Source organism: Fistularia commersonii, chromosome 26, assembly GCF_037954325.1.
Source record: "Fistularia commersonii isolate RoL2024-O1a breed Wild chromosome 26, RoL_Fcom_v1.0, whole genome shotgun sequence".
Taxonomy (NCBI): domain Eukaryota; kingdom Metazoa; phylum Chordata; class Actinopteri; order Syngnathiformes; family Fistulariidae; genus Fistularia; species Fistularia commersonii.
The window spans coordinates 8,550,230-8,575,040 of NC_141309.1; the positions used below are offsets into that span (position 1 = coordinate 8,550,230).

The 24,811-nt window shown below is 36.6% G+C and overlaps 1 protein-coding gene across 1 annotated transcript; it reads right to left on the bottom strand.

The window, feature by feature from the left end:
- Positions 1–704: 704 nt before the first annotated feature.
- tmem161b (transmembrane protein 161B) lies at positions 705–20,867 on the bottom strand. The gene is made up of 12 exons (XM_086173611.1): positions 20,645–20,867; positions 13,253–13,356; positions 12,118–12,198; positions 9,658–9,755; positions 9,390–9,546; positions 7,286–7,437; positions 7,134–7,194; positions 6,894–7,034; positions 5,434–5,547; positions 4,813–4,987; positions 3,942–4,038; positions 705–3,867 (listed from the first exon to the last, which is right to left on the bottom strand). Exons 1-12 carry the CDS (start codon positions 20,645–20,647, stop codon positions 3,572–3,574), a joined length of 1,479 nt encoding a protein of 492 aa, XP_086029737.1. The 5' UTR covers positions 20,648–20,867; the 3' UTR covers positions 705–3,571.
- Positions 20,868–24,811: the final 3,944 nt, after the last annotated feature.

Here is a 24,811-nt window from a genome sequence, read left to right on the forward strand (position 1 = left end):
ACCTGACTGGATTTAAAAAAAAACAAAAAAAAATCTTTTTCATTTCAATAGCTCTGTTGACTACATTTTTGCAGAATAAACAAAGGAACCTCTCCACTAGTTTTAGAAGCTTAATTGATTTTGATCCATCTGCCATTGAATGAGCACATCTAACAAGGTTTCCACATTATGTGGACAATACGCATGCAATGTCTGTATTATTTTACTGGGGGTTATTCCAAAAAAGTGCCTTGCATTAACAAGAATTAGGAAGCATTTGTCATTTCATATCAATGTCCTACCTTAACTGTTCTGAAACAGTCAGCAGCAAGAGAATAAGAAAAATGATGGTCATTGACTGCCTGAATCAGCTTGCAGGACAGTAATACTTAAGTACGGAACAATTCTATTAAATTGTATGAAAGAAAACTGTTTTAGAATTCTCCAGATAATGCCTACAGAGTTTCTAAAAGATTAATTCCTTTCCAGAATGCATTAAATAATTCATTAGAGCTTATGTACTTGTTTCCCAATACAGGCAAGAGATACAGTATATGTAACATGGAGATTTTTTTTTTTTTAATTTGAGCACGATCATGAATATATTGAATAACATGACAATGGGGTTCTTTAGCGCGCGCACGCACGCACACGCACACACACACACACACACACACACACACACACACACACACTTTGAATTCAAAGCCAAAAATGGGTCCGTGTACAAAAACCACACCACTTTATTCAAGATATAGAACAGCTTTCCACAACTGGTGAGGTACAAAATCAGTCAGTTCTCCTTATCCTTGTAAAAAAAATTATTTGCTGACTAAAAAAAGAAATCTGAGGAAAAACATTGACGCTGTGACATGCCTTTTATTGTCTAATGTAGAGGGAAGGAGAGGGGAGGCTGAATGATTAGACACTCATTTAATTAAGCGATTAGTTTACAAACGAGTCTTTGGTGAGTTGTCATTATTCTCATCAGCCGGCACATCACCAAACTATTTAACAAACAGACTTTGCCATTTTTCCAAATAATTCACTTTCATAACCTGAATATATATTATATTCCACCATTTACTGACCAGAACCTATATAACCTTGTGATATAGTGTAAAGTAACGACAATTAGGAGGCATTGCTTCGAGTTTACAATGTGCCTCAAGTGCCCCATTCTCCTTCCCTATGGTGCCACTTTTAATGTTGTATATAAAGCCAAAGGATTAGAGATACATTAAGCAAGTTCCTTCAAAGACCATAATTTATTCAAGACTAATTCAGAAAAAGAAATAAATACACAAGAAAAAAAAAACAACTTTTTCCAACCCTAAAATGATTAATAAAACAGTTTTAGTGGTAACAAACTTAAGAAACAGTGCCTCATGAAGGCCAATTAAAACTCCAAGTATCAGTACTTTAAAAAAGTAAAATTTACAAATACTTATTAAACCGATTTACATAATCATACACTAAAAAATATTAAAATCAGAAATGTTTGCAGGCCTTAATATGAAAATAAAATAACAGATAAATAAAGAGACAATATTTTGTTTGGAGCTACCTACAAGCAGGTTAAAAATTGGTTGTGAAGAGTTTAGGAAGTGCAGGGGTGGGGATTTTCAATCAGCTGTACAAATCATTGTCATGACAACAATCAAGAAATTAGGCAGGATTGATACATTCCTTATGTGCACTTTCTCCCATCATTTAAAAGAAACACAAAGTGAAGCTTAATCATTGAACCAATAATTTGAGAAAAAAAAACAACAAAACCTGATATGGTGCTGCTTCATTCTGTAAAAAATAAATTTACCAAAAGCCAGTACAGGAATTCATAAATTACATATCTGATATACATAAGTACAATGATGAAATAAAATGCCACAGATTGTGTTCCACTACTTAAATTCCTGACTGGACATTTATCTTGGCCCAGAAGAACTGTTTTTGTGTATATACTAACCAGAGTATGCAATGTAAATGTAAATACTGCTTTGTCCTCATTGTGTATGTGACACCTGCTGTTTGTTATTGTGATGCAGACAAAATAAGGCCCCGAAGGTTGCATTTCAGTTATTGTCTAAACACTAAAATTTACTCAATCTTGCCATTGGGACAGATAAAGAGACTCACTTGGCACCATTTTAAAAACTTAGGTCTTAAAGATCGACAAATTGATCCATTGAAAACAGACAAACAAACAAAACAAAGACCGCTCTCAAACATGTTTGAAAAGCATTGATCAAAGTTAAAATATTTTACGTATGGAAAAGGCATTAGCTTATCAACAGTAGCTGACATCTCTTGCTAACAATGACCATTCAGATCGAAGATGATCCCCAGCCAAGATCCACATGCAAACACATAAACGGACTCATACTGAGTTGTGTGGTCAAGTGATGTCCTCCCTTTAAATCATTAGCTCAAAAACTCTTTTACTCTCCTTATTAAATGGCTCAGATAAAGCCTAAAGGTAACAATGTAAATTGAACATCGCCAATTTATTGGAACGTCTTTTACTTAAGAACCTTGGTTTTTCCTTGAGGAAAAGTTGGATTCAACACATTTAAATAAATCAACTAAATGTCAACATGATTCTCCTTCATCTGTCCTCCCCCCACCCACAACAGGTTTTGCCCAACCACCCTATTTGAGAAAATCTGCAGCCTTTTTTCTGGGACAAAGAGTTGCAGTGGTCCTTCCTGAACCGTTTTAAGACTATACACTTGCCCTCTGGGGAAAAAAACAAAAAACAAAAAAATATTTATACAATAAATTAACACATTTTTTAAACATGAAAAATGTACCAAAGGGGGTAACTTAATCCTAACCTTTGAAAATGTCAAGGGAAGAAAAAAAAAAAAAAAAAAAAAAAAAAAAAAAAAAAAAATCACAAATAAATGGTTACATGACTCAGGACTGTAGAGTCTAATGTGAATGAATGTCCATACCATTTTAAAAAAATGGTTACTGCTGAAAAGTTTCAGCAGGAAGGCAACAGTCCCCAACTGACCCAAGCTTTTAGGGCTTACTTAAGCACCCAACGCCTATGTATAACCAGTCTGATGTTATAAGTAAATTAAGTCCTTTCATGTTATGAAAATGTAAAACAGAACAAAAACACAAATCACCAACCTACTTGATTCTTTCCTGAAACAAATGTGCTCGATTGCCACGTTACATTTATCATGTGTAGCTTGGTGTCAGTATCTGGGGTACAATATATTTCGACATTCAAATTCAATACTACAAACGGATCCTTGTTAGTATGCCAATTTCATGACTTGGGGTACTAGTCTGATGCATCGTTTTGTCTGTTATTAAAAGTTTATAAATCTGTCTCTCGAAATAAAAAGGTAGTGAATGTTATACAAACTATGACAGGAGTTCACAGAGATCATCTGAGGAGGAAGCACTGGAAGTTGAACCAGAAGCTCTGATGATATGGTTAGTCAGAGGGAAGAGAGGAAAAGTGTTTTGGAGCAGTCATTGACAGGCCTCTGTTGCTCTCATGCAAGCCTTTATTATCAGGCCCAACATATTGCAGCTCTGTGGAAGTCCAGATGCCACTGTTGCAAAGGCAATGCTATGCTGCCATGAGATACTGATGGTAAAAGAGGCCAAAAAGGGAGGTGGAGAAGAGACAGGCAGCAATCCACCACGCGAAGAAGGAGAAAAGACCTCTGAAAAGCAAAGGACTAAAGACAGTCTGCAAGCCCCCCAGGGCCACTGACAGCTGGGCAACTGACGCCCGTGCTCCTGTTTCTACAACTGAAGCTGGTGGTGGGGCTGCTATTGTTGCAGCAGCCATTGCAGAATCAGAGTCCATCTCATGAGTGCAAGGCAGGTCTTCTTCAAGACTGAATCCCCAGGAGTGTCCACCTGCAGTAACAAAGGCAGGGTATGAAAAATGAGATATTCCGAAAAGGTGAATCAGTAAGCACTGTGTGGCTCACCTAAGGTTTTTAGCAGCAAAGTTGTATGTAGCAGCATCACCAGTGGTGCCACATACTGTAGTGCGATGACACATAAGTAGTAAAAAACACGTGCAACCTTGGGATGTAAAAAGAAAACAATCCTTTTAATGCAAATCACATCTGAAGAAGAAATAAATCCTTATAAATTTAGTTCAGACGTCAAATATTTCATGCCCTCAAAATAATGGTATCTCTTACTTCAGCCCCTTTGCAAACCATTGCATCTGCACATGATCAAAATCTTGTTCTAACATTTTGCTCGTTCGTAGAATTTTCGATAATTTCTTGCCCATCTGAAGTTACTATATAGCAAATTTTATGCTAATTTGTTGCTAAAGTGGGCATGGTAATTTTTCTTGACTTTCTCATTCTGCTGAGGAAAATGTACTACTTGCTAAAATCATTTATAAATATAACAACTGTCAGAAGCACAAAAAAAGCCAGTATGCCCAATTTTCAAAGTGACTTCTCCATCTTATTACTGGAAACGTCTTTCTTAAAATATGATATCTCAAATCATTTTTCAAATTTATCGGATTCCTGAAAATCTTCCCCTACCCCTCCTTGGTATTACAACCCCATCAATACTCACTTTGGGGAGCCCCAAACCTAGTGTGGCATAATCTAATTGAGTAGCGTATCCACTAAATATTTTTAAATGGTAGAGGGTTGAATCACAATTGTGTCTTTTGGGTATCCAAAAAAGCAGACCCAATCTAGATGGTTACAATGGAGTGAAAGATACAAATTTCTTTGATATGGGACTAAGCAAGGATTACCTTGTCCTATCTTGAACAGTGATAAGATAGTCAGACACAGTCAGGCCTATGAAGCAAATTATTTAAATCACCATCTTCTGCAAGTCAACAGTACTTATCCGCCCGGCCTCTTTCTTCATCTGGTCGACACCCTTCTGAGCCAGGTTGAGGTAGGCCTGCAAATGATGTCTCATCATAGCCAGCCGGAGCATACACATCAGTATGATGGTCCATAACCGCAACGTATCATATGTCTGCTCAGCCATCCTGATATTAATAGGAAGAATGAGGTAAGTTAAGGAAAAAAATTAAGGGGTGACAGCCGTGCTACTGCTCCATCATTTGGATGACAGACCACCACAAAGAGATTTTAAGTACAAGGAGTAATGGACAACTAATGGGGTGGTGGGGTGGGAGGGAAATCCCAAAAAAGAATAAGCTGATTGCTAAAATTGTTTCCAGGAACTATTGTTGCAGTCATCAGTCTAAATTTGCTCTGCTGTTAATTGTGTTGGTCAGCATCAGTAGCTCAAGTAAATTAGAACATGAAGTAAGATTCCAATAAAAGCAACATAAACAGACAATGTGTTCCCACATCTACAAGAGGAATTTTTCTGTTTTATGCCAAAAAGACAGAAGACTGCTGATTTGTTTACATTCCTTACATTTCTTATATTTACTCAGCCTGTCAGCGCAGCCTTCCTTATACTCACAAAGGCACACTTTCCTTTCCCAGAGTGGGGTTCATTATGTAGTCCTTGGTAATGGGCTTCACCCACAGCAGGACCATGATGAGAGGAGACAGGAAGTTGATATGAAGCAGAGTTCTACATGACAGAGGAAGATATCACATCTGAGCAACAACATACAAGTTTTTCACGGAAAAAAAAAAAAGCATGAATGATAGACACCTTAAAAAAAGCTAAATTAGAATTTGAATTTCAAACCAGCACAATTAAAATACGCAGTCCGCACTATTGCAGATTCCCCCTATCAAGAATGGTAAGATTATTAACAAGGGCTTGGAGATAATCCATGCTAGTGACAGGATCTGAAGAGGTAATCTTGTGACAGTCAGGGAAAGGAAAAGGAGGCCATTTTAGAGAGACTGCTATGCCAAAATGGATTATCGAGATGTGACATGCTCACTGTTCTGTACCCCAATCATGGTCAGAGACCTGCCCACCAGCAAGGTTTGAAATAGTGGCTCTCATTTGACACACAGAGGACTCTCATATTAGATACCTCTAAATAGTAAGAGGTTAGAGCATAACTACAACCCTCATCTTATTTGGCATTCAAGGTGAGTTCAGACTTGATATTTGATTTGATTTGTGTTCTTGTATAATTAGACAACTGGAAGCAAATGACGATCCTTTTTTTCCTGGACTTCAGCAGGTAAATGATGATTCCATTTTTTTTTTAATGTATTAATAATGCTATGAGGCTTAACAGGCACTGGTACCAATTCAATTTTTAAAATCACACCTGACTATTTCTAATGTAGAGATGTTTCACACTCGAAATATTGTGACCAACATTTGTTATTTACATATAGACAGGTCAATTTTACAGGGATCAAAGAGTTTGCAAAATCTGCGATGACTAACTGATGATAAACACTGGTATTTACAGTTCAAGGGGAGACATGGACAATGATGACTAATAAAGACTAAAATAAATACTTCATTATTTAAGAGAAAAGGGTAACAAAGTGGAGTGACATTTGAAAATGTATTTTCATTAACGCACTCTTCTAGTCCCACAGTTGGGAAATTCAGTGATTCAGAAATTCAGTGTTATCAGTAGAAAGGACAGTAAGGATAGAACAAGCAAGAGCTACAAAATAGCTTAAAATATCTCAAACAAAACTAATGCAGGTCTATAATTCTTTAGTTCAAAAGATCAATACGCATAACGTAAGGTGATAAATTAAAAGGAAGAAAGCATTTTCAATAAAAATGATCTCTTAGACAAAAGAATCTTATAAGAGTTTTCAGGAACAAAAGACGAGCACAATACTGCACCTAGACAGAGCTAGCATATCTTGAGAAAAACAGTCACTCTGCCATGTTCAGTGTGTGATTAAATGGAAGAGGATGATATCACATTGGTTTTAAGTGGAAATAAAAAAGTCGAAAAGTCTAAAGTGAATGTGATCGTATTGACTCACTGTGTAAATTTGGCCGTGGTCACATTGAGTGCATCCAGGTGCATCTGGGCCAAACGTAGCCCGGGGAAAGTTAAAAATGCTCCAATCAAGGAGCAGAGTAGGGCCAGTATCAGCTTGAAGGTGAGTTTAGATATAGGACCCCTGTCAAGGAGATGGTGCAATTCAAATGGAATTTAATAACTCAAAAATGTGTGATAGCAGGAAAAACAGACACTATGATAATACTGAGAAATGACATACTGTGACTCTAAGCCCTGGTGCTCTAGGAATTGTAGAGCACTATCAGAGAAGTTGGCAAAACCTGGAAATGAAGAAACGTTTGACAAACTCGCACTCTCAGGCCAAGATGCCAGGGTTCAAGAGAAAGAAGCACAGAATGGTGTGACACTCACCAGTCTCCAGCCCAAACTCCAGGTAGCTTTCAGTAACAATAAGAATGACCATGGCTTTGACAAAAAAGAAGAACGCGAAAGTAATACAGAGTGAGCGCTCGCCTCCTTCCTCCAGCTTGAAGTAGTGGGCCGTTAGGGAGAAAAGGGTTTTACTGAAGGTCTAAGAGTCAAGGAAAATTCTTCAGAACATGAACATGAGCATTTTAAGAACAGCTTTGTAAATATATTTAATCGCCTTTAGAAGATTCAAGGGAAATAAGACACATGGGTGGGAAATCAACAACATAAAAAAACTCATATTTTAAACACAAAGGATGTTTTATACTTAGCCGTAAGCAGTTTGTGCACACATAAGCCCTATGTGAACTTTATCCCCATTAATGACACAAACACTATAACTGGGCATTGGATAGAAAGTACCAAATAGGGCAGGGTTTTGGCACTAATGGATGGCACTGGAGTCCTAATTGTATATTATGCAGTTCCAGCAACTCTGATTAGAAGTCTTCACATAAACTTGTTTCTAAAGCAAATTCTGGACACTATGGTAATGAAACTCTGGGTCCCCTGCAAAATTTTGGGTCACAGTGTACACATTTTTACTCCCTTTCAGTCCTTTACAAAAATTGCGTTAATTTAATGGAGCTCTCCTTCCCTTTTCTAACCCTTATTCGGGTCTTCAACTGCAGCTGCACAAACATTTGCTAGACCATTTCAAGCCAGCATGATGCTAAAAGGAGAATTTGAACTATATTTGAGCTATCATCTGGTGGAATAAATTTCATGTACTCTGAATTGATCTGTAAACATTCGCCAAAGGAGAGGATATTGCTTTATATTTATACATTGATGTAAAACATGGTTCTATTATATGCAAATACTTGCAGGAATATGCTATTCTAGTGTTATCAGTGAGGGATAACAGGGCAGTAGTGCTGATCTCCAGGTCATGAGTCTTAAATATTGTCATCAAAGATGAAATAGAAAACTGAAATCAAGTGCTCCATTAACACATATATTGGACCAACATATTCCCCTCATCTTCAGAGTTCCGTTTCATCTGTTCCCCAGTACTTCTCCCGCAGCATATCAGTTTGTTGGGCTGTGAAAATGGGGCCTTCAATTTTCAACGTGGGCAGGAAATGACATACCATCTGACCACAGTGAGCTGAGGTTGACCAGGAGCAGTGGAAAGATTGATTCCTGTGGTTGGTGGCAAGGATAATGCATACTATTAAACCATCATTCAGCGTAGCAAAATAGCAGGTACCTGTGGAGCATAAAGGTGCTGGCAGTCAAACTGGTGGGAGCTATAGGCATCATTTTATTGCTCTTCACCACCACTGCTGCATTCTCAAAATGATTTGGCAGCTTATAGACAACTTTAACCTATGACATATATAGGTAGTCAATAAAAATAATGAAACCTGGGCACAGAGAACTTACTATATGAAACAGGTTTGCTGAAATTAAATCAACGTTTTTGCAGCCTACAGATGCTAGGTATGCACCAGAAAGAGTGTATTCATTGAGAGCAGAGGCTTTCTGCTTGATTGTCTCCTTTCTAAAATACAAATGCCTCATAAGGCATCCTCTAGAAAGCTAGAGACCTACAAGACCCTGAAAGAATAGTATTTACGGTAATATTATAGATATCAGCACATCTGTGACTGATTTGTAAACATGGCTAAAATCAGCGAGCCAGCTTTAAGGAACAACAAATTGAATATAAGCAGTCTCTACCATATTAATAAAAAACAGCAACGGAAACAATGTCTAAAGTCTTTAAATCTAAAGCCTACCATTTCGTAAGTTAAGAATGTTATACTAACAAGAATTCAGAGTGCACATGGGTATATGTGATGAGCTACCCATTAATCTGTGTGAGGAAACAACAATGACACACCTGCATTGCAATCAAGGAAATAACATGAAGGCATTTCTTTTAAGGGATGAAATACACCGCGCAGTTTTGAATGTTTCTTGGTGTTACTTGGCTGCTGTGTGGACACAGTAAAGGACCTGATTCAAATGCACATTGTTTGTTGTTGCTATAGAGAACTCTTAAAACAACTAATAAAAAGGGTGACTTATTTAAGGATACATAACAAAGGCCAGTACTAGTAGGCACCAGACCACACTGATGTTCATCTCCCCCGATGGCTGAGCCACACTGTAGTACAGTTCTGTTATCACATAGACTACAGTTGCAGCGACAGTGAAATCAACCAGCCACTGGAACTCTGGGAAGTAGTGCAACGCTGGGGACATAAAAGATGATAATAGAATAAAATATTCAACAAATATGGTATGCAATTATTAGAGAAGGGATAATCAACATTAAAAACAAACATTTGCTCAATGATTTATACCTAATGTGTCGACTTCAGTGATGCTCTTCGTATCCAGCTGCAGGTCTATGTCCTTGGGGACTGTGAGCGGCTTATTGTCTATATGGCCATTGTACTTTCTAGGATAAGGAGGACAGATAATAAAAACAACAACGGCCATTAGGAGAAAAGTGACTCTGACTCAGTGTGTGAAAAGAAACTCTATAATGAAATTATGCTGAAAAGTGTTTTTTCCCCTATTAGGGACTTGTTCCAGCAGGATTTTTTCCCTTTAATGTAAAGAATGGAACTGTATGTGCATTGACGTCTATATAAGTCAAAATTCTTTACTGAAGCATAACAGTGAGTTTGTATACACTTCTCGTTTAACTATAAATGATCTATTCCTCCTCAGTTTGACACAAAACATATATTTGCATACTAACTTTCAAAAGGTCATTCTGATGGCAATACCATCAAAAAAGAGGAGAGGTCAGTGTCAATATCTAGCTTATTTAAGCAAAGCTATTGCTGGAAGATTTTACCAACAGCATTTATTCTCTATTTTGATACCAGTCCATGTCAGTCATAGTATTTTTACAATAACAGTGCTGTACTTTTAATACTACCACTACTCCAAAGTATAGAAAACAAAGAAGAAAATAGATGGGGAGCACAAAGTCACTAACAGCAGGTGAATAAAGAGCTTTTCCTTTGCTTTAATAGGGCTCCTCAATTCTGGACTTTGTTTGCTCAGCCCTGGTTTCAGAGGACAATATCACTGTGAGACTCTATTGCCAAACATGCCTGGACACATTTCATCTCTGAGGCACCTGACAGGAAAAAGGGAGCTCAGCTTCGTGCCCCCTTTGAACCACTGAGGGAATCAGACTGTTAACAAAGGGGACGGCACTATAAGGCACGAGCTGGCAAAGACAGTGGTCCATCTTTTTCTTAATGGGATTACAAAACATGTGGTGCTATTGAACACCGAAGTGCCTCATACAGAGACAGTTAAAAGGACTATCCGACAAAACTTCTACTTGGACACCATGTGGAACGACAAGGATTAACTTTCTGTTGTGAGATCAATTTAAATTTACATTTAAAAAGTAGAATACTAAGGCCTCACTAGATACATGTGTATTATATATTGTACAGTTCTAGGCTGGGAAATATGTCGAAAAAATATAAAAATGTGGTTTGGGACAGAGAAGTCTGGGTCTCTTTGCTTAGACTGCTATCCCAGCAAGCAATCCAACACCAGGTGCGGAAGACGATGGTTGGAAAAAAATCCCCCCCCTAAATAATAAAATAAAATAAAAATGCATTTAGGAAAGGGGTTTAAAAGGATCGGTACTTTATCAATATCACATGTTGAAAACGATTATCTATCACTCAATTGAAAATTTGGTTTTCACTTGGATTTTCCATGATAGAATGATCAATTCAGTCAGTGAAGTTCATAATCATCTGATCCTTTCTAAGCCAGTGGCTATAGGAGCCTTAATTCAGATGGCAAATAAGGATCTGCAAACAAAACAAACAAAAACAGTTTTCTTGTTTCTAGATAGACACATTTTTGGAATCACATTTCATTAGCTGTTTTTGGCTTTGTTTCACACGGCTGTGATATTGTACACGTTTATAACAGGGGACTTACTGGCTGTACTGTTTTAACTGTTTTGCTTTTATTCTATCTGTTTTCAATATTAATATTTTCAATATAATGTGATGTTACAGCAGCATGGTCAATTAAAAAAAATTAAAATCAATGTATCTAGTTGTAATGATTTTTTACTGTTTCACTAAAATACTTTTTGGTATAGTATGCAATTTTGTGAGTCAAAATACAACTGCCCTACATAATACTGTTCTCGTATGGCGATGACTCAACAAATGAATGCAATATTTCTGAAATCTGTTAATTTCATATTCTACATGGAGTTAAGACAGCAAAGTCATGTAAAACCCTTCTCAATAATAATAATAAAAAAACAAATCAACAAAATATCACTCTGAATTTTGTACAGTCATGGCCAAAAGTTTTGAGAATGACACAACCAAAGAAACATCTGGCACCTAAAACACCTTAAAACCCTGAAGGAACAGACTTTGTGAAAGTGTCATTCTCAAAACTTTTGGCCATGACTGTAGTATTGGCTCAAAAAAAATGAAATTTTCCTTGTATCCCACTGCATCACCTCGAAGCATTGTGAATCTAAAGCCAGGCCATGATCCATCGAGGAACAGAACAACATAACTACACTCGGCTTTTCAGTCCGGACAGACCTTGTATAAGCAAAAGTAAACATCAGCTTTATCTCTTCAAGGAGATGCTTGTAGTATTCATCCATCACATGTCTTCTTCTCAGCTTGTCTTGCCTCGCTCACATTTTACATTTTATATCTTCCCTGCCATTGCATTTCCCCAACCCTCCTCTACAAAGCCCTTCTCCATTCCAACCTGCCACCCCACCCCATGCACTCAGATACATATACCTGTCTTTCCTTTTCAGTCCTTTTTGTTTCCCAGCTAAGCTCCTCAACTCATCTTCCGAAGGGTGCTGATACCACTGCAGCCTGTGAACAAATAAATTATGCAGATGCAGGCTTGGACTTTGGCAGAGAAATACAAAGAGAAACAGATGGATAACAATTTTAGAGAAAACATACAAAAAGACAAACGGCTGATTTTTGTCTTTCCCATTTTGTAATCCCTGACCAATAAAATAAGCAACTGTTTATTCTAAAGTACAGAAACAGTAGATTAAGTGATTTAGGCTTAAATGACAGTTACATTTTACTATCCCTTGTGTATTCACCTCATTAATTGGGAACATGAATCAAGAGCACTTACTGTTGTAAAGATTAAGTTGCTTTTACCTTTCTCCTTCAAGCAATTATATGTATGTTATATCTTGGTTTTCTGAATATGACTAAACCATTGATTCATCACAGCTTTTAAGGTTACTGAATATCACCAAAGCTTATCTTTGACATACTATCCTGATACTTCCTTAAAACTTGTATGACAGGTTTAACCACATTTAGGTCATCAGTCCTTCAGGACAGAGCTTGAGTTAATTTAAGAGAAGACAAATGTCAAACACATGCCTTCCCTAAGACTCAGAGCATTGTAAAAAGCACTGGGGAGGATGGAGCATCGCTTGTTTTTCACCCGCTTACTGCTTAGTATGGAAATATTAATGACAAAATAGAGTCCAGGTCTCCTGCTTGGTGTAGAAGTTTTCAAAATATGGTTCAATGATGCCCTCAAAAGAAAAAAACTGAATGAATTATTAAATGTGTTCCAAGAAGCTGTTTACTGAAAAACATGTGGCACTAATTAGAGGAAATAAGGCGGACACTTTTTTATTTTTATACACTTTTTATTTTATTTTTATACTCCTGGGTCATTCCAATATTTTGATATCCTCTAGTCTTTGCAATTAAGAGGTTTATTTCTTACATTCAAGCAGTTTTAGATAGCCTGGTGATTAAGTAAACACTTTGATCTCCATTGTTCTTGAGTCATTTCAAAATAAAACTCCCAGACAGAATGCCAGCTGAAGAAATTAAGACTAAGATTTGAAAAGGAAAAGTCTGCAACAGCATGTTGAGAGGTCTAAATTACCTGCCACTGCAGAGTAGCCATCTTGCGAAAGAATAATGAGGTATGATTTTTTGAATTACACTGGCCATTACCATGGTAACCACCAGCTGCACACCAATCACACCCTGTAAAACAGAAGGGAGGTTTAGATGACATTTAAACAGAAATTACAAATGACATAGAGCAGTTAGAAATTCGAAGCAAAGGTTCATAAATTGAATGCAGGTGTCTGTCTGTTTATTGGGCTACCTCAAAGAAAAAAATCATAATACAAAAAACAGCTAATGTGCAACCCAGGAAATCAAAAAATTGAAATGAGAGATGACTGACAGTTCTGAATGATACTGCAGGAAGAAATACGAATTCAAGACCTCGGCTGATATTATATTGACAATGTAACATATGGCAATAAAATATATAATTGTGATTCTTTTTTATATTCGTGGTTGCACAAATAGGAGGCTGCACAAATTTCAGACTAAATTTGTGCTAACAGACTAGAGCAGAATAGAATGACCTTTACCGTCATTGTACTGGATGTACTAGATTGAAGATGTAACATGTAATATTACAATAGCTTTTTGTCAGAATCAAAAACTGTCACAACACACCTGTCACTATTATAAAAGCAAGCAAAAGACACAAAGTGTAGGTGATCATTATTGTTATAAATAAAATGTATTATATATTTACAAAAAGTTGCACTGAAAAGCTCAACAAGAGTCCAAAAATGTGCAACACCTGTGGCTTATGCTATGAAAGAACTAATGATGGTTATGACCCACTTTAGGAAAGAGCCAGAGCCTCTCCCTGCAGTTCAATGTCCATCAGATATTTTAGCATTCATTGCAAAAAAAAAATCTTTTATATAATACAGGTTATAGTAAGTAGTAATTACAAACACATTTTAAAGATCTGGCAATGAAAAAAGAGCATATTCTCTATTTCTTCATGCTCCAACCCATAATTTTACAATATCACACAGAGATAAAGTCTTAACTATGCTGAATTTCCCAGTCTCAACTCCTAGATACCAAATCCTCATAGAGCTGTACACTGTAAATTTAAAAACTGTGATCCCAACTGGACAGTGAATTTTGTGAACGTTCCCACTATGATGCAGGCTGTGAATCCATATACAGCTCTTGTGGAGACAATAACATACAACAAAGATAAGATTGTGTATTTTGTAAATACACCTTGGTGAAAGACTTGAATCTGCGGCATCTGATGTGACCTTCATTTGTCACAAGTAAGGAATAGCTTTATACAGATTCCTATAAAAGTTAATTCCTAAAATCTTAAAAAAAACAAAACAGTTTTGAGACCCTGGTGTGGGCTTTTCAGATTTGTAGTTTGGCAAATACAGGATGCTACATATCATCTGTTGGTCACTTTGAATTCTTATTGTGTAGACCTCCACTAGAATATAGTAAATGAATAGGATATACTATACATGTCTGGCCCCTTGGACCAGGACACTAGATAGCTTACATCATAACAGAAAGTTTTGGGGCAAACACATTCTTATAATGCCTTAACTTTCGAGTTATTTAATGTCACTTATATATGTCAATTTAAGTGAATAGAAAGATTTATTTACATGACAGGTTACCTGAATGTGATGTCACAATCTGGCAACTTAGGCAATGCTTAAATGGTTTTGCAATAATGCAATAACATTTACAGAACATTTCTTTCAACAACAAAATTTAGAGCAAAAAAAGACAGGATGAAAGTGTTCTGGATTTCCCATAGGATTCAACAGCATCTTATGATTACTTCTCTCACTTTCACATATTTGCAAAACCAATATGGTTTGTAACTGCTAACCAAAAATGAGCAATGATGAACTGTTTGATAAACTCATGATTATAGGAATGTTAATGCAGCAGATTTTAGAAAGTCTTATTTGCCGACAGGAGCAGTAAAGAGGTTCATGCCAGCCACGAGGTGAAAAGATGGGAGCAAAGCAAATCACACTTACACGCAAAAGTCACTAATAGAGACAATCTTTCACAGTATTTCATCAAGGTTAGAGTAAGCTTAGCTTAGCTGCAAAGATATTATTTTCAAATAATTAAAATGATCAGGTTTGTGTGGAAAATGTAGAAAAATTATTGATCTGTCTGGTTCGGTAGTATATATATATATATATATATATATATTTTTTTTTTAATTTATTTTTATTCTTTATTTTTTCTTTAATTTTCAGGGCCAATGGTGCAGCAGTTGGCATTTTGGCCTCACGAGAAAGTTCCTGGTTCAAGTGTGGCGTTCATGTGGTCTCCCTATGCCTGCTTCGATGGTTTTCTGGTTTCCTTACAGATCAAAATTACAATGGTGTCAATTAAACAATTTAAATTGCGTATAGGTGAGGATGGATGTATGTATTTAAATATGGTCCTGTGATCGCTTGGGGATTGGTCCAGGTTATACACTCCCTCTCACAGCTGGGATTGGCTCTAGCAACCAAACTATTGTGTAGGATAAATAGTATAGACAAGGAATTAATGAATGTATGCAAAATCGGTGTTACATTGATTTTATGATTACACTGCTATCATTTAGTAACATTTGAACCACGTTTGATATCTATTACAGAACTGTTGGATAATAGATGTGCATGTGGCTAAAAGTTAAACCACGGATACACAATACAAAAATATTACATTCATAAACCACACTTATATCGATACAAATTTTATAAATTTGATTTTTTTGAATAAATCAAACTGAAAATGATCAAAGACAACACATTCATTAACTTAAGTACAATCTGTGTGAATTTAATACTGTTACTATGATGACTGAATTTCCCCCTGCTTGTGACATTTATCAAAATGGTAGCTTTTAAGCATTCTAGAGCCTGAAAGCCAAGACTGGTGGGTACCCGAAGATTTAACAACAGGAGGACCACGATATCACCCAGCAGATCAATATTCACTTAGGCTTAAGGGTCCATAATCATTTTCACCATGCTGCGCATTTATCCATTCACTGTAGGGTGAGGTGGTCAAGTTGCCCTATTTCTTTGGGGAACTGCAGGACTCACTTGTATTTGTGCTTTTTTTATACTTTATTCACAAAAGAACCAATTAACTAACTTAAGGTGTGAAAACACTCTAACAATGATCTTACGGCTATGCTATAGCCGGAGCCATTAGCATCAAGTCTTCACTGTCAAACCAATTACCTGGACTTTACAATACATGTTAACATTTCCTCACAATCCCTTATTTCTAAATACCAATTGCATATAGTAAAGGTACTACAAAACTAAAACCATTTTTAAGTTCTTCAAGAGTTACCAATGTAGTACCACCACCATTGTCAGCAGCAAGCAGTAGATAGCTTCAGTGGTACTACTCAGAGATTATGCATAACCGAGTTATGTCTTTTAAACACTGACAACATATTTTACAATCAGAATCAGAATTCTATTTGCATGTTATTGCCATTGTTGATGCAATTGATGGCCAGCCCAAAGCACTTGGGCTGGTCTGGAATTTTACGCAGCAAATTTGGGAATTAAATTAATATGCCAACACAATGATATGCCCTTTTTTTCTCCATTTGCATGCTTATAAAAGTATTCAACCATATTTGATGTCATTTTTACTTTACTGTGATGATAAACAAATAAAGTGGAGCCATCCTCTCTGCACACTACTCATAGATGTGAGAATGTGTTGATGGAATATGAAACCCTATTTAGTTTTACCCTGAGTTGCATTAGAATATGCTCATAGAACACATATGGATCACTGAAAATGCAAGTACAGCTATTCCTACTGTACTTGTGGAGATGTTTATGATAATGTGAATTAAATGTGTGACATCTCATAAAATGTTACTTCAAGTCACTGGAGGATATAATTTATAAAAGGAAATTACTGTATCTGTAGGTGAGACCAGGCATTGCTTATACTATGTGACAATTTTGTTGGTACACATTATATTCAGGTTTTTGTGTGTGTGTGAGTGTGTGTGTGTGTATGCACTTTTAGTTGGAATCCTGCAGTGTTTTATAAAAGTGACTCAAATTGTGTAAACTACTCTCCGATTTTGAATTGGTCCCAGGGATCCCATGTGCCACTCCATTGGAGGTAATCTACAACCCCCCCAAAAGTCAATTCCTCTTCAAGAGTCACAGGGGAAGAGACGGTGCCATTAACTTGGCAATTATCCTTGCTCACACTGACCTCACATGTGGCATTACCTGACAGCTCTGACTGACAATGTACCTCTGTGTGTGCTATGGTCATCTAATATGGGCCATACCACACTTTCTTGCTTTGGTGGGTGCTGCTGACCATTCTCTGTGGGAGACCTGCAAGCTTCTCAAGTCTGTGGTAAATTAAGCCAGCATGAACTCTGTTATCTTTCCCGTACTGCTCAACCACCTCCACCTGACAACCAAATGAAAACTGCAGGGGGTAGGCAGAAAGGGCTGCAGTAGAGACTACAGTGAGACCCACAAAGGTGAAGAAACGCCAGTTCAACAAGGAAGTAGCCCTAATGAAGGCTGACAGTTTTATCAGCCAACATCACCTGTGTCTAGGTGAAAAAGTTGTACATGAACACAAAAACAGCTCTCTTCATGAAATGTGCTTGCTGCTGAGCTCATGTCCTCTTTTCTTACATTACACTGATACAACGAATCCAACTAAACAATCAGAGTGACGTCTTTTCCTGATGACCTACGACACCCACCAATTGCCTGGGGAAAAAAAAATAACAAAAACGCGGGGCTAGCTACAGCCTACATGTGGAACTTAATTGGTTACAATAATGGCCATGAAAATAACTTTGAAAGTTGATGTAGTTGAGCTAGGGAAAAGACTCAATTTTACTGAAACAAACTTCTATCCATTCAAATTCCTAAATCTTGCCCATGCCAAATTGTATTCAGTCTTCCATCCTGTTCAATAACCCAGCCAGCAATGACAAACTCAAACTGCTTGAAACTACTGTCAGATTGACTTTTTATACAGTAACTTTCTGCAAAGATGATAGAACAAAATAAGTCAGTGGTAAACACAGTAGAAAAATCTTGAAACAATACTTGTTTCATCATTTGGAACGAGTAAACAATTGTAAAACACTGCAATGACATTTTGGCACACACTTTTGTGCCTTTTGGAATACATTATCTAGACTGCTTATCCTGTATTCAGGGTTGCAGGGGGCCAGAGCCTATCCCAGCTGTCATTCGGCAAGAGGCAGGGTACATTCTGGACTCAAATTGAGACATATGAATTTTCACTCTCATTCACACATCTGTGCAATTTATGACCTATGATAAACCTAATCCATTTTTTGGAACACAGGACAAAAAACGTGAAAACCAGGATCAGACTCACACAGACTTGCGGAGAATATGTAAATGCCACACACAGGGTTTCCACACATGCAAACTCCACACCTGGAAATTCTGTCCATAAAAGTTATGAACAGAAGCGGTGACAAAGGGCAGCCCGGGCAGAATCCAACTCTCAATGGAAACAAATCTGACATACAACTGACAATGCAGACTAAGCTCCAACACCAGTCATACAGGGACTGAACCGCCTGTATAATAGGGTTCGATACCCCGTATTCCCAGAGCAACCCCCACAGGATTGACCATAGGACACAGTAGAATGCCTTCTCCAGATAGACAAACACATGTCGCCTGGTTCAGCAAACTCCCATGCCCACTCGAGGACCCTGCTGAGGGTCAGAACTGGTCCTCAAAAAATACTGGTCCTCAATTACAATGGCCCACACAATATTACAGTACCAATGCTCAGAAATGTACCACTGAAAGTAGTCACTGATATTACTTTTTTTATATACACAACATGTTTGCTATACTTTGGAAAAACAGATACATATTATATTGAGGGCTGACATTTTAATGGCAGAAACTTTCACCACCCATACATGGGACCCTGCTATTCTTCATACATTTGGGTTGATATTAACTATATAATGACTTGTTAAGTGTACTTGATTCTTCTATCGTTTAATGAGTATGACCAAAATGCCTAATTTTGGTATGCTGCCCCCTACCACCCGCTCAAAAAAATCTGTATCAGTAAAACACTGGAAAATCATATTATAAAAAATCATAATAGAAATGTATGTATGTATTATTGTTATTCTTGTTCTTGGACAATTAATGAAAGTGACCCGTCATTATCATCTGTGTGTTTGTTTTGTTAGCTTAGGTTTTCATATTCTAATGGCAATGTGGTGCCAGGGTTACAGTGGTCGTTCTTGGAACCGAACATTCCTGGTTTGATTCCCAGCTCCTCCTAGCCTGTTCAAGCCTGTGTTGAAGACACTGAAACCCTAACTGCTCCCCTGGTGCTGTTCAGGAGCTGCCTTATTCTCATGGTTCATTCATGATGGGTTAATGCAGTGGTCTGATTTTGGTCAATGTTGTGTTCTATGTATAACTCAATGTGACAATAAAGGTCCTGGTGTTCCTGACACGTCTACTTATCAATAGCCAAAATAATCTTTTTAATGGCATATAGATCAAACACAAAATGCAACAACACAACAAAAGAAACTAATTTCAAACCACATTAGGATTTTTTTCATTTCTCTCTTAAAGATTTCAACAGACACAAATACAAGAGTAACACGAGACAAAATTGCATGAGGAATGAGGACCACTTACATGTCATTTCTCGATTCAATAAACTTTGTGTTTGATACCATTCCTTGAGTAAACTGTTGAACTACTTAGGAAACATAACTTCACTTAGTTTCAAGCTGTAAATGTTACACAAGGCCACATCATTAAGGTATAAGAAGAAGCTAGCTTGCACCCCCAGTGTTGACCCTTCCTATGCTACTTAAACACTTAAACACACACACACACGCACATATACATACACATATGTGTGTGTTATTTGAGTGAGTGTTTTAAAATCTGATCAAATGCTAGTGTGAGTCAGCCTTCATTAATCTATAGTTGTGAATTTAAAGTTTATGATGTGAGGTCAACCAGAGATCAACCTGGTCAGGTGTAGTTAAATGAGCAAAGTGACTGCTGCTGAGTGGCATGCTAACTGCTGTGTGACAGATGCAGAATTTTTAACATCTCTTCACACTCATTCGCAAAATAATGATTATATCCTTACATTAATTGTATAGGAGTGTATAATACTCCAACTAATACACCCCTTTCCATCTCGATGCAATAGTCGCCACACGTTTGCAGAAGATTGATCTAGCTACATCCAATGGCAAGCCATGCACCAGTTGATTAGCCAGCTAGATTACATTGCCAACACGTATACAAAGTGAGTGAAATTACTGCTGGTGAGAAAAGTCGTCGGACATAACCGATTTATGTTGAAGCAGATTCTTTATAAAATAAGTAAGAGAAGTCGCTGGTCGCTGTCAGACACTCACCATGTTGATGCAGTGCAGCTGAAAGAGGCTCAAAGCCGACAACACTGGGCACCCCGAGTCGCAAAACACACAGCGAGGAGCACATAAGCCCTTCTTGCGACGGTTTCGGACAAAAAGAAGATAGTTCTCATTCACACTGTCAACAGACGTTTCCAGGGATGGTTTACATTGTCATAAATTCAATGGATTCAATCTCCCCTCGCTAGTATTTTCAACTGCAGTAGAGGTCATGCTAAAGTCTGGGCAAAAAGGTGTCTACAGATAAGCCTGTGCTGTAGAACTGCGATAAGAAAGAATAACCATTAATATTTATATTGATTAATTTACAGCTACTCTATTTCATTATAATTTAGTTACCAGTAGTTTTGACCGTGATTTAAAAAAACAATAGACCTCAGAGATTGCAGGCTTTTTACACAGGCGTATCTAGGGGCGCTGTAAATAGACATTAGGCCCACTGCAACCGGAAGATAGTTATTTTTTTTCTTCTTTATTGAGAGACACTTTTCAGACCACAGGTGTTACCAGCGTGGGTTTTCTGAAATTGACAGGAAAAGGGTTAAATGTCAGTATAAACCTTTGTCAAGTACAGTTTGATGAGAAAGGTACTCAAACGAGGCACAGGTTACATAAAAGCAAATAAGTTAAAGGGGACTGTATCTCAAGGTATGTCAAACTTTTATGCAGTTAAATTTCAACAGTTTTGACAAATATTATATCCCTATTTCCTCTACATATTTTAGACGCTCTTCTATAGGTTGCATGCATATTTAAAAGGATGTTATTATTTGCATCATTCCCCTTTATTTGTTTCAATAATAGAATTCACTCCTTTTTATGTTTTCATTTCTATGATTGTTTCCTTAAACTTTATGTAGTTATTCATGCATATTTGTTATAGTTTTGAAATTTATGTCTGCAAAGTGTGTATTTATACTGTAGGAAGTTGTCCCATCTAGTTGCTTCTAATTGTGCTTGTCACTGATAGGGGCATCATAAAATCTGGTAGTGGAATCCTCTTAAATGTGAAGAGATGAGTGTACATTGATTAACTGCTATAAATTCATCTTTGAATGGATCATCTGTAATACAGTATCTTCTTTGATTTCACATCAGTGAACATTCAAGATTAATTTACACATCTTAAACATTAAAATGACAAATGTATATAGGTTTTTGTAATGTGAAGCAATTATCTTGGAGAATACGGTCTTTAACATAGGTCAGAGAATCATTTATATTTGATACACAATTTCTCAAATCTGGCTTCTAAAATTTGTTTAAGAAAACCTTTTTTTCAGGAATAACAAACAAATATTTCATAGAAGATAGAGGAGTAAGATGTTTTGCTGCATCGCAGGATTGTCTTGCAAACTGCACACGTGTGAATAGTATGTTAAACATTCAGACACACTTAGTCCTTTTATGCACTACAATTTGTTGTCTGAATTTCAGAATCAGGGTCAGAATCAGTTTTGTTTGTTGTAAGTTATAATAACAGCAAAACCTGATAGGTCACGAGTTTTAATTATTTTTTTGCATTTATTTTAAATAATTAATTTATTAGTTTTTAATATTAGATATTAGATAACTGATTTAAGGTTTACTGATATCTTAAATGAGAAAAGTTCCCTTTCTGTCATTGCTATGCATTGTCAAAGATGAGACTGACTTCATTGTGATTTAGCTGTCAACCGGCGCATGCTTGGGCAATAAAGCTGATTCTGATTCTGATGTTTTTACTATGAATAGTAAGTCTGAATGAATTGCAGTGACTAGAAGGTGTTAAGTCAGAAATTGAGTTCTGGAGTACTAGTAATTTCCTCAGTGTATCCAGTGTATCACAACCACTGCAGTATAAGTGGATTTCTTTCAATTTCTTCTTGTGTGAGCTTTTACAGGGTTTAGCAACCAGGGAGTTGCACCACCTTCCTCAAGTTCTTTTCTCCCATTGTTTTTCATTTTCATATATTACTGCCCTCCTTAAATGTTGCTGTCTCAGTACTAAAACCTGTTTGTCAAGTCCTATTTCATTAAAAGTTGATATTTTACCTTGTGAGTATATAGTAGCTTGCATGTCATGCCCTCTTCAGACCTTGTATGAACAGGTATTAACCTGATCACTATTCAACAGCAGTACACAAGTTTCCAATTCTTTGTAGCATCCATGTACATATGCAGGTATCCACTTGTATTTGTATCTCATTTACTCACACTGCATGCAATAGAGCATCGACCATATTTTTCCAAAAAACTGTAATTATTGATCTATTTTTTTCATCCGTTTGTATTTATCCTAGAAAACACTTGTGGGACTGTTGCTTAGACCTTAAAAAAAATTAATTTTGCTTTTGAGTTTTATTCTTTTCCCATGGACTGTGTAAAAGCACAATTCACTTGGAGGACTTATACTTTCATTGCATTAAGGACATACCACATTGTTTTTAAATAATCTTTGTTTTGTAGTTTCTTTGACTTGTTTCTAGAGAAAGGTAACATCCTAGTGAGCTGGATTGACTTTTTCTAAAAGAGCAGTTGGCAGCTATAGAAATGCAAAACAATGCAGCTTTTTGTCAGTCCCTGGCGAACCAAATCCCCTTATTTGTTCAGGTGTCATCAGGTCTTATGTATAAATATATCCCTCCAATTTGAGCTCCTTCAGGGTGGTCTTGATAACATTTACATTTTTTTCTTCTAGAAGAATTTAGCTGCTTGTAGTCCAGCTGAATCATTAGATTTTAATTTTTGCCATCAATACACATCACTGTGTTCATCTTCATTCCCTAATCACTGAATCACTGAGACTATAAATAAAGGGCTTGAAATAAAAGTAAAAATAATGAAATGTCAGATAGTGAGAAGTTCTTATGGTTCAAGCCATTGAAATGTGACATTTTCTTCATGTAAGGACTATCAAAAAAGGAATAATAATTAATTGAAATTAAGAATTCATTGCTTAGATTATTTCAAAAAAAGAATGACAAGGAAGGCAGAGTTACTATTTAACATGTTAATGTTTTTCCTTATTAGTATTTTACTGATTTGTATTAGCCTGTGTATCTGTTGCTTCAAGGCTTGCTATGTTTGCTTATGTAAGTACTCCATATTTGTTAGAGACTGACAGATATATCTGTTTTCCAATATTAATTGTCAATATGGTCATAAAATGTGCCTTCACTGATATAATGGGTCAGTATGCGCAATGGTCAATATGTGTTATGATTTTTTTTTTTCTGTTTTTCACAACCCTTTTAATGCCAAAAATTATGCTTTGAGTGATTTACAATGATTTCATCATGTACTTTGTCCAGCAGAGCGTGCTCTGACTCGATTGTTTACACCATCAGTATCACATGCAGCATATGAAGGCAAGAGACATAAGAGCATTACTGCTGCACTGCTGTAGTTGCTAACACAGTTTTTGGTATGCATAATGAGAAAACTATCTTTAATTTCTATGAAATGATCTGATGTTACCCATCCCCAGAGACATGGTTTGTTAGTTAATATAGTCAGTAAAGTCAAATGACAAAGGTAACGTTACTGCATCAAACTAAATTTCTAGAGCTCAGCAAAATATGGAAGAGTGATGAGTTGAGTTTGTAGAGTGGAAATTGTAAGACTGCATTGTCATTTGGATCTGTTTTATCTATAAACTCTCCACGATGCACCAAAAATCCTACCAGGATTTTGACGACCATTGCCCTTTTACATAAGTGATGAGAATTTGGTTTGAGTCAAAAGGAAGCTGGATATGACCCTACAATACACAGTCGAAATCACAATGTTGAATTTAGTGCAACAAAACCCCAAACTGTCAGATCAGTTGTCCATGTTTAATCTAAATGCCATACATATAATGCCATTTTATCAACAGCAAATACTTTTTTTATTTAGCTTGATGTAAATGTCTACGGTAATCTACCAAGGGAATTGTGCACAATTAGTAATAACATGAAATTTACACTAAGAATATTCTAGGTAAAAAATGATTTAATGTCCACATATTTTTGCAGTTTTTAACACGTATAGGCCATCTTGGTATAGCTTAAATGATTGTAGGTGATTGTTTCCTGTGTGAAAAGGGTTCTGGACTGAGACTTTATATCTATGAATTATTTTCATATAAATTAACGTCAACATAAATAGACATCAAAGAATTACTAC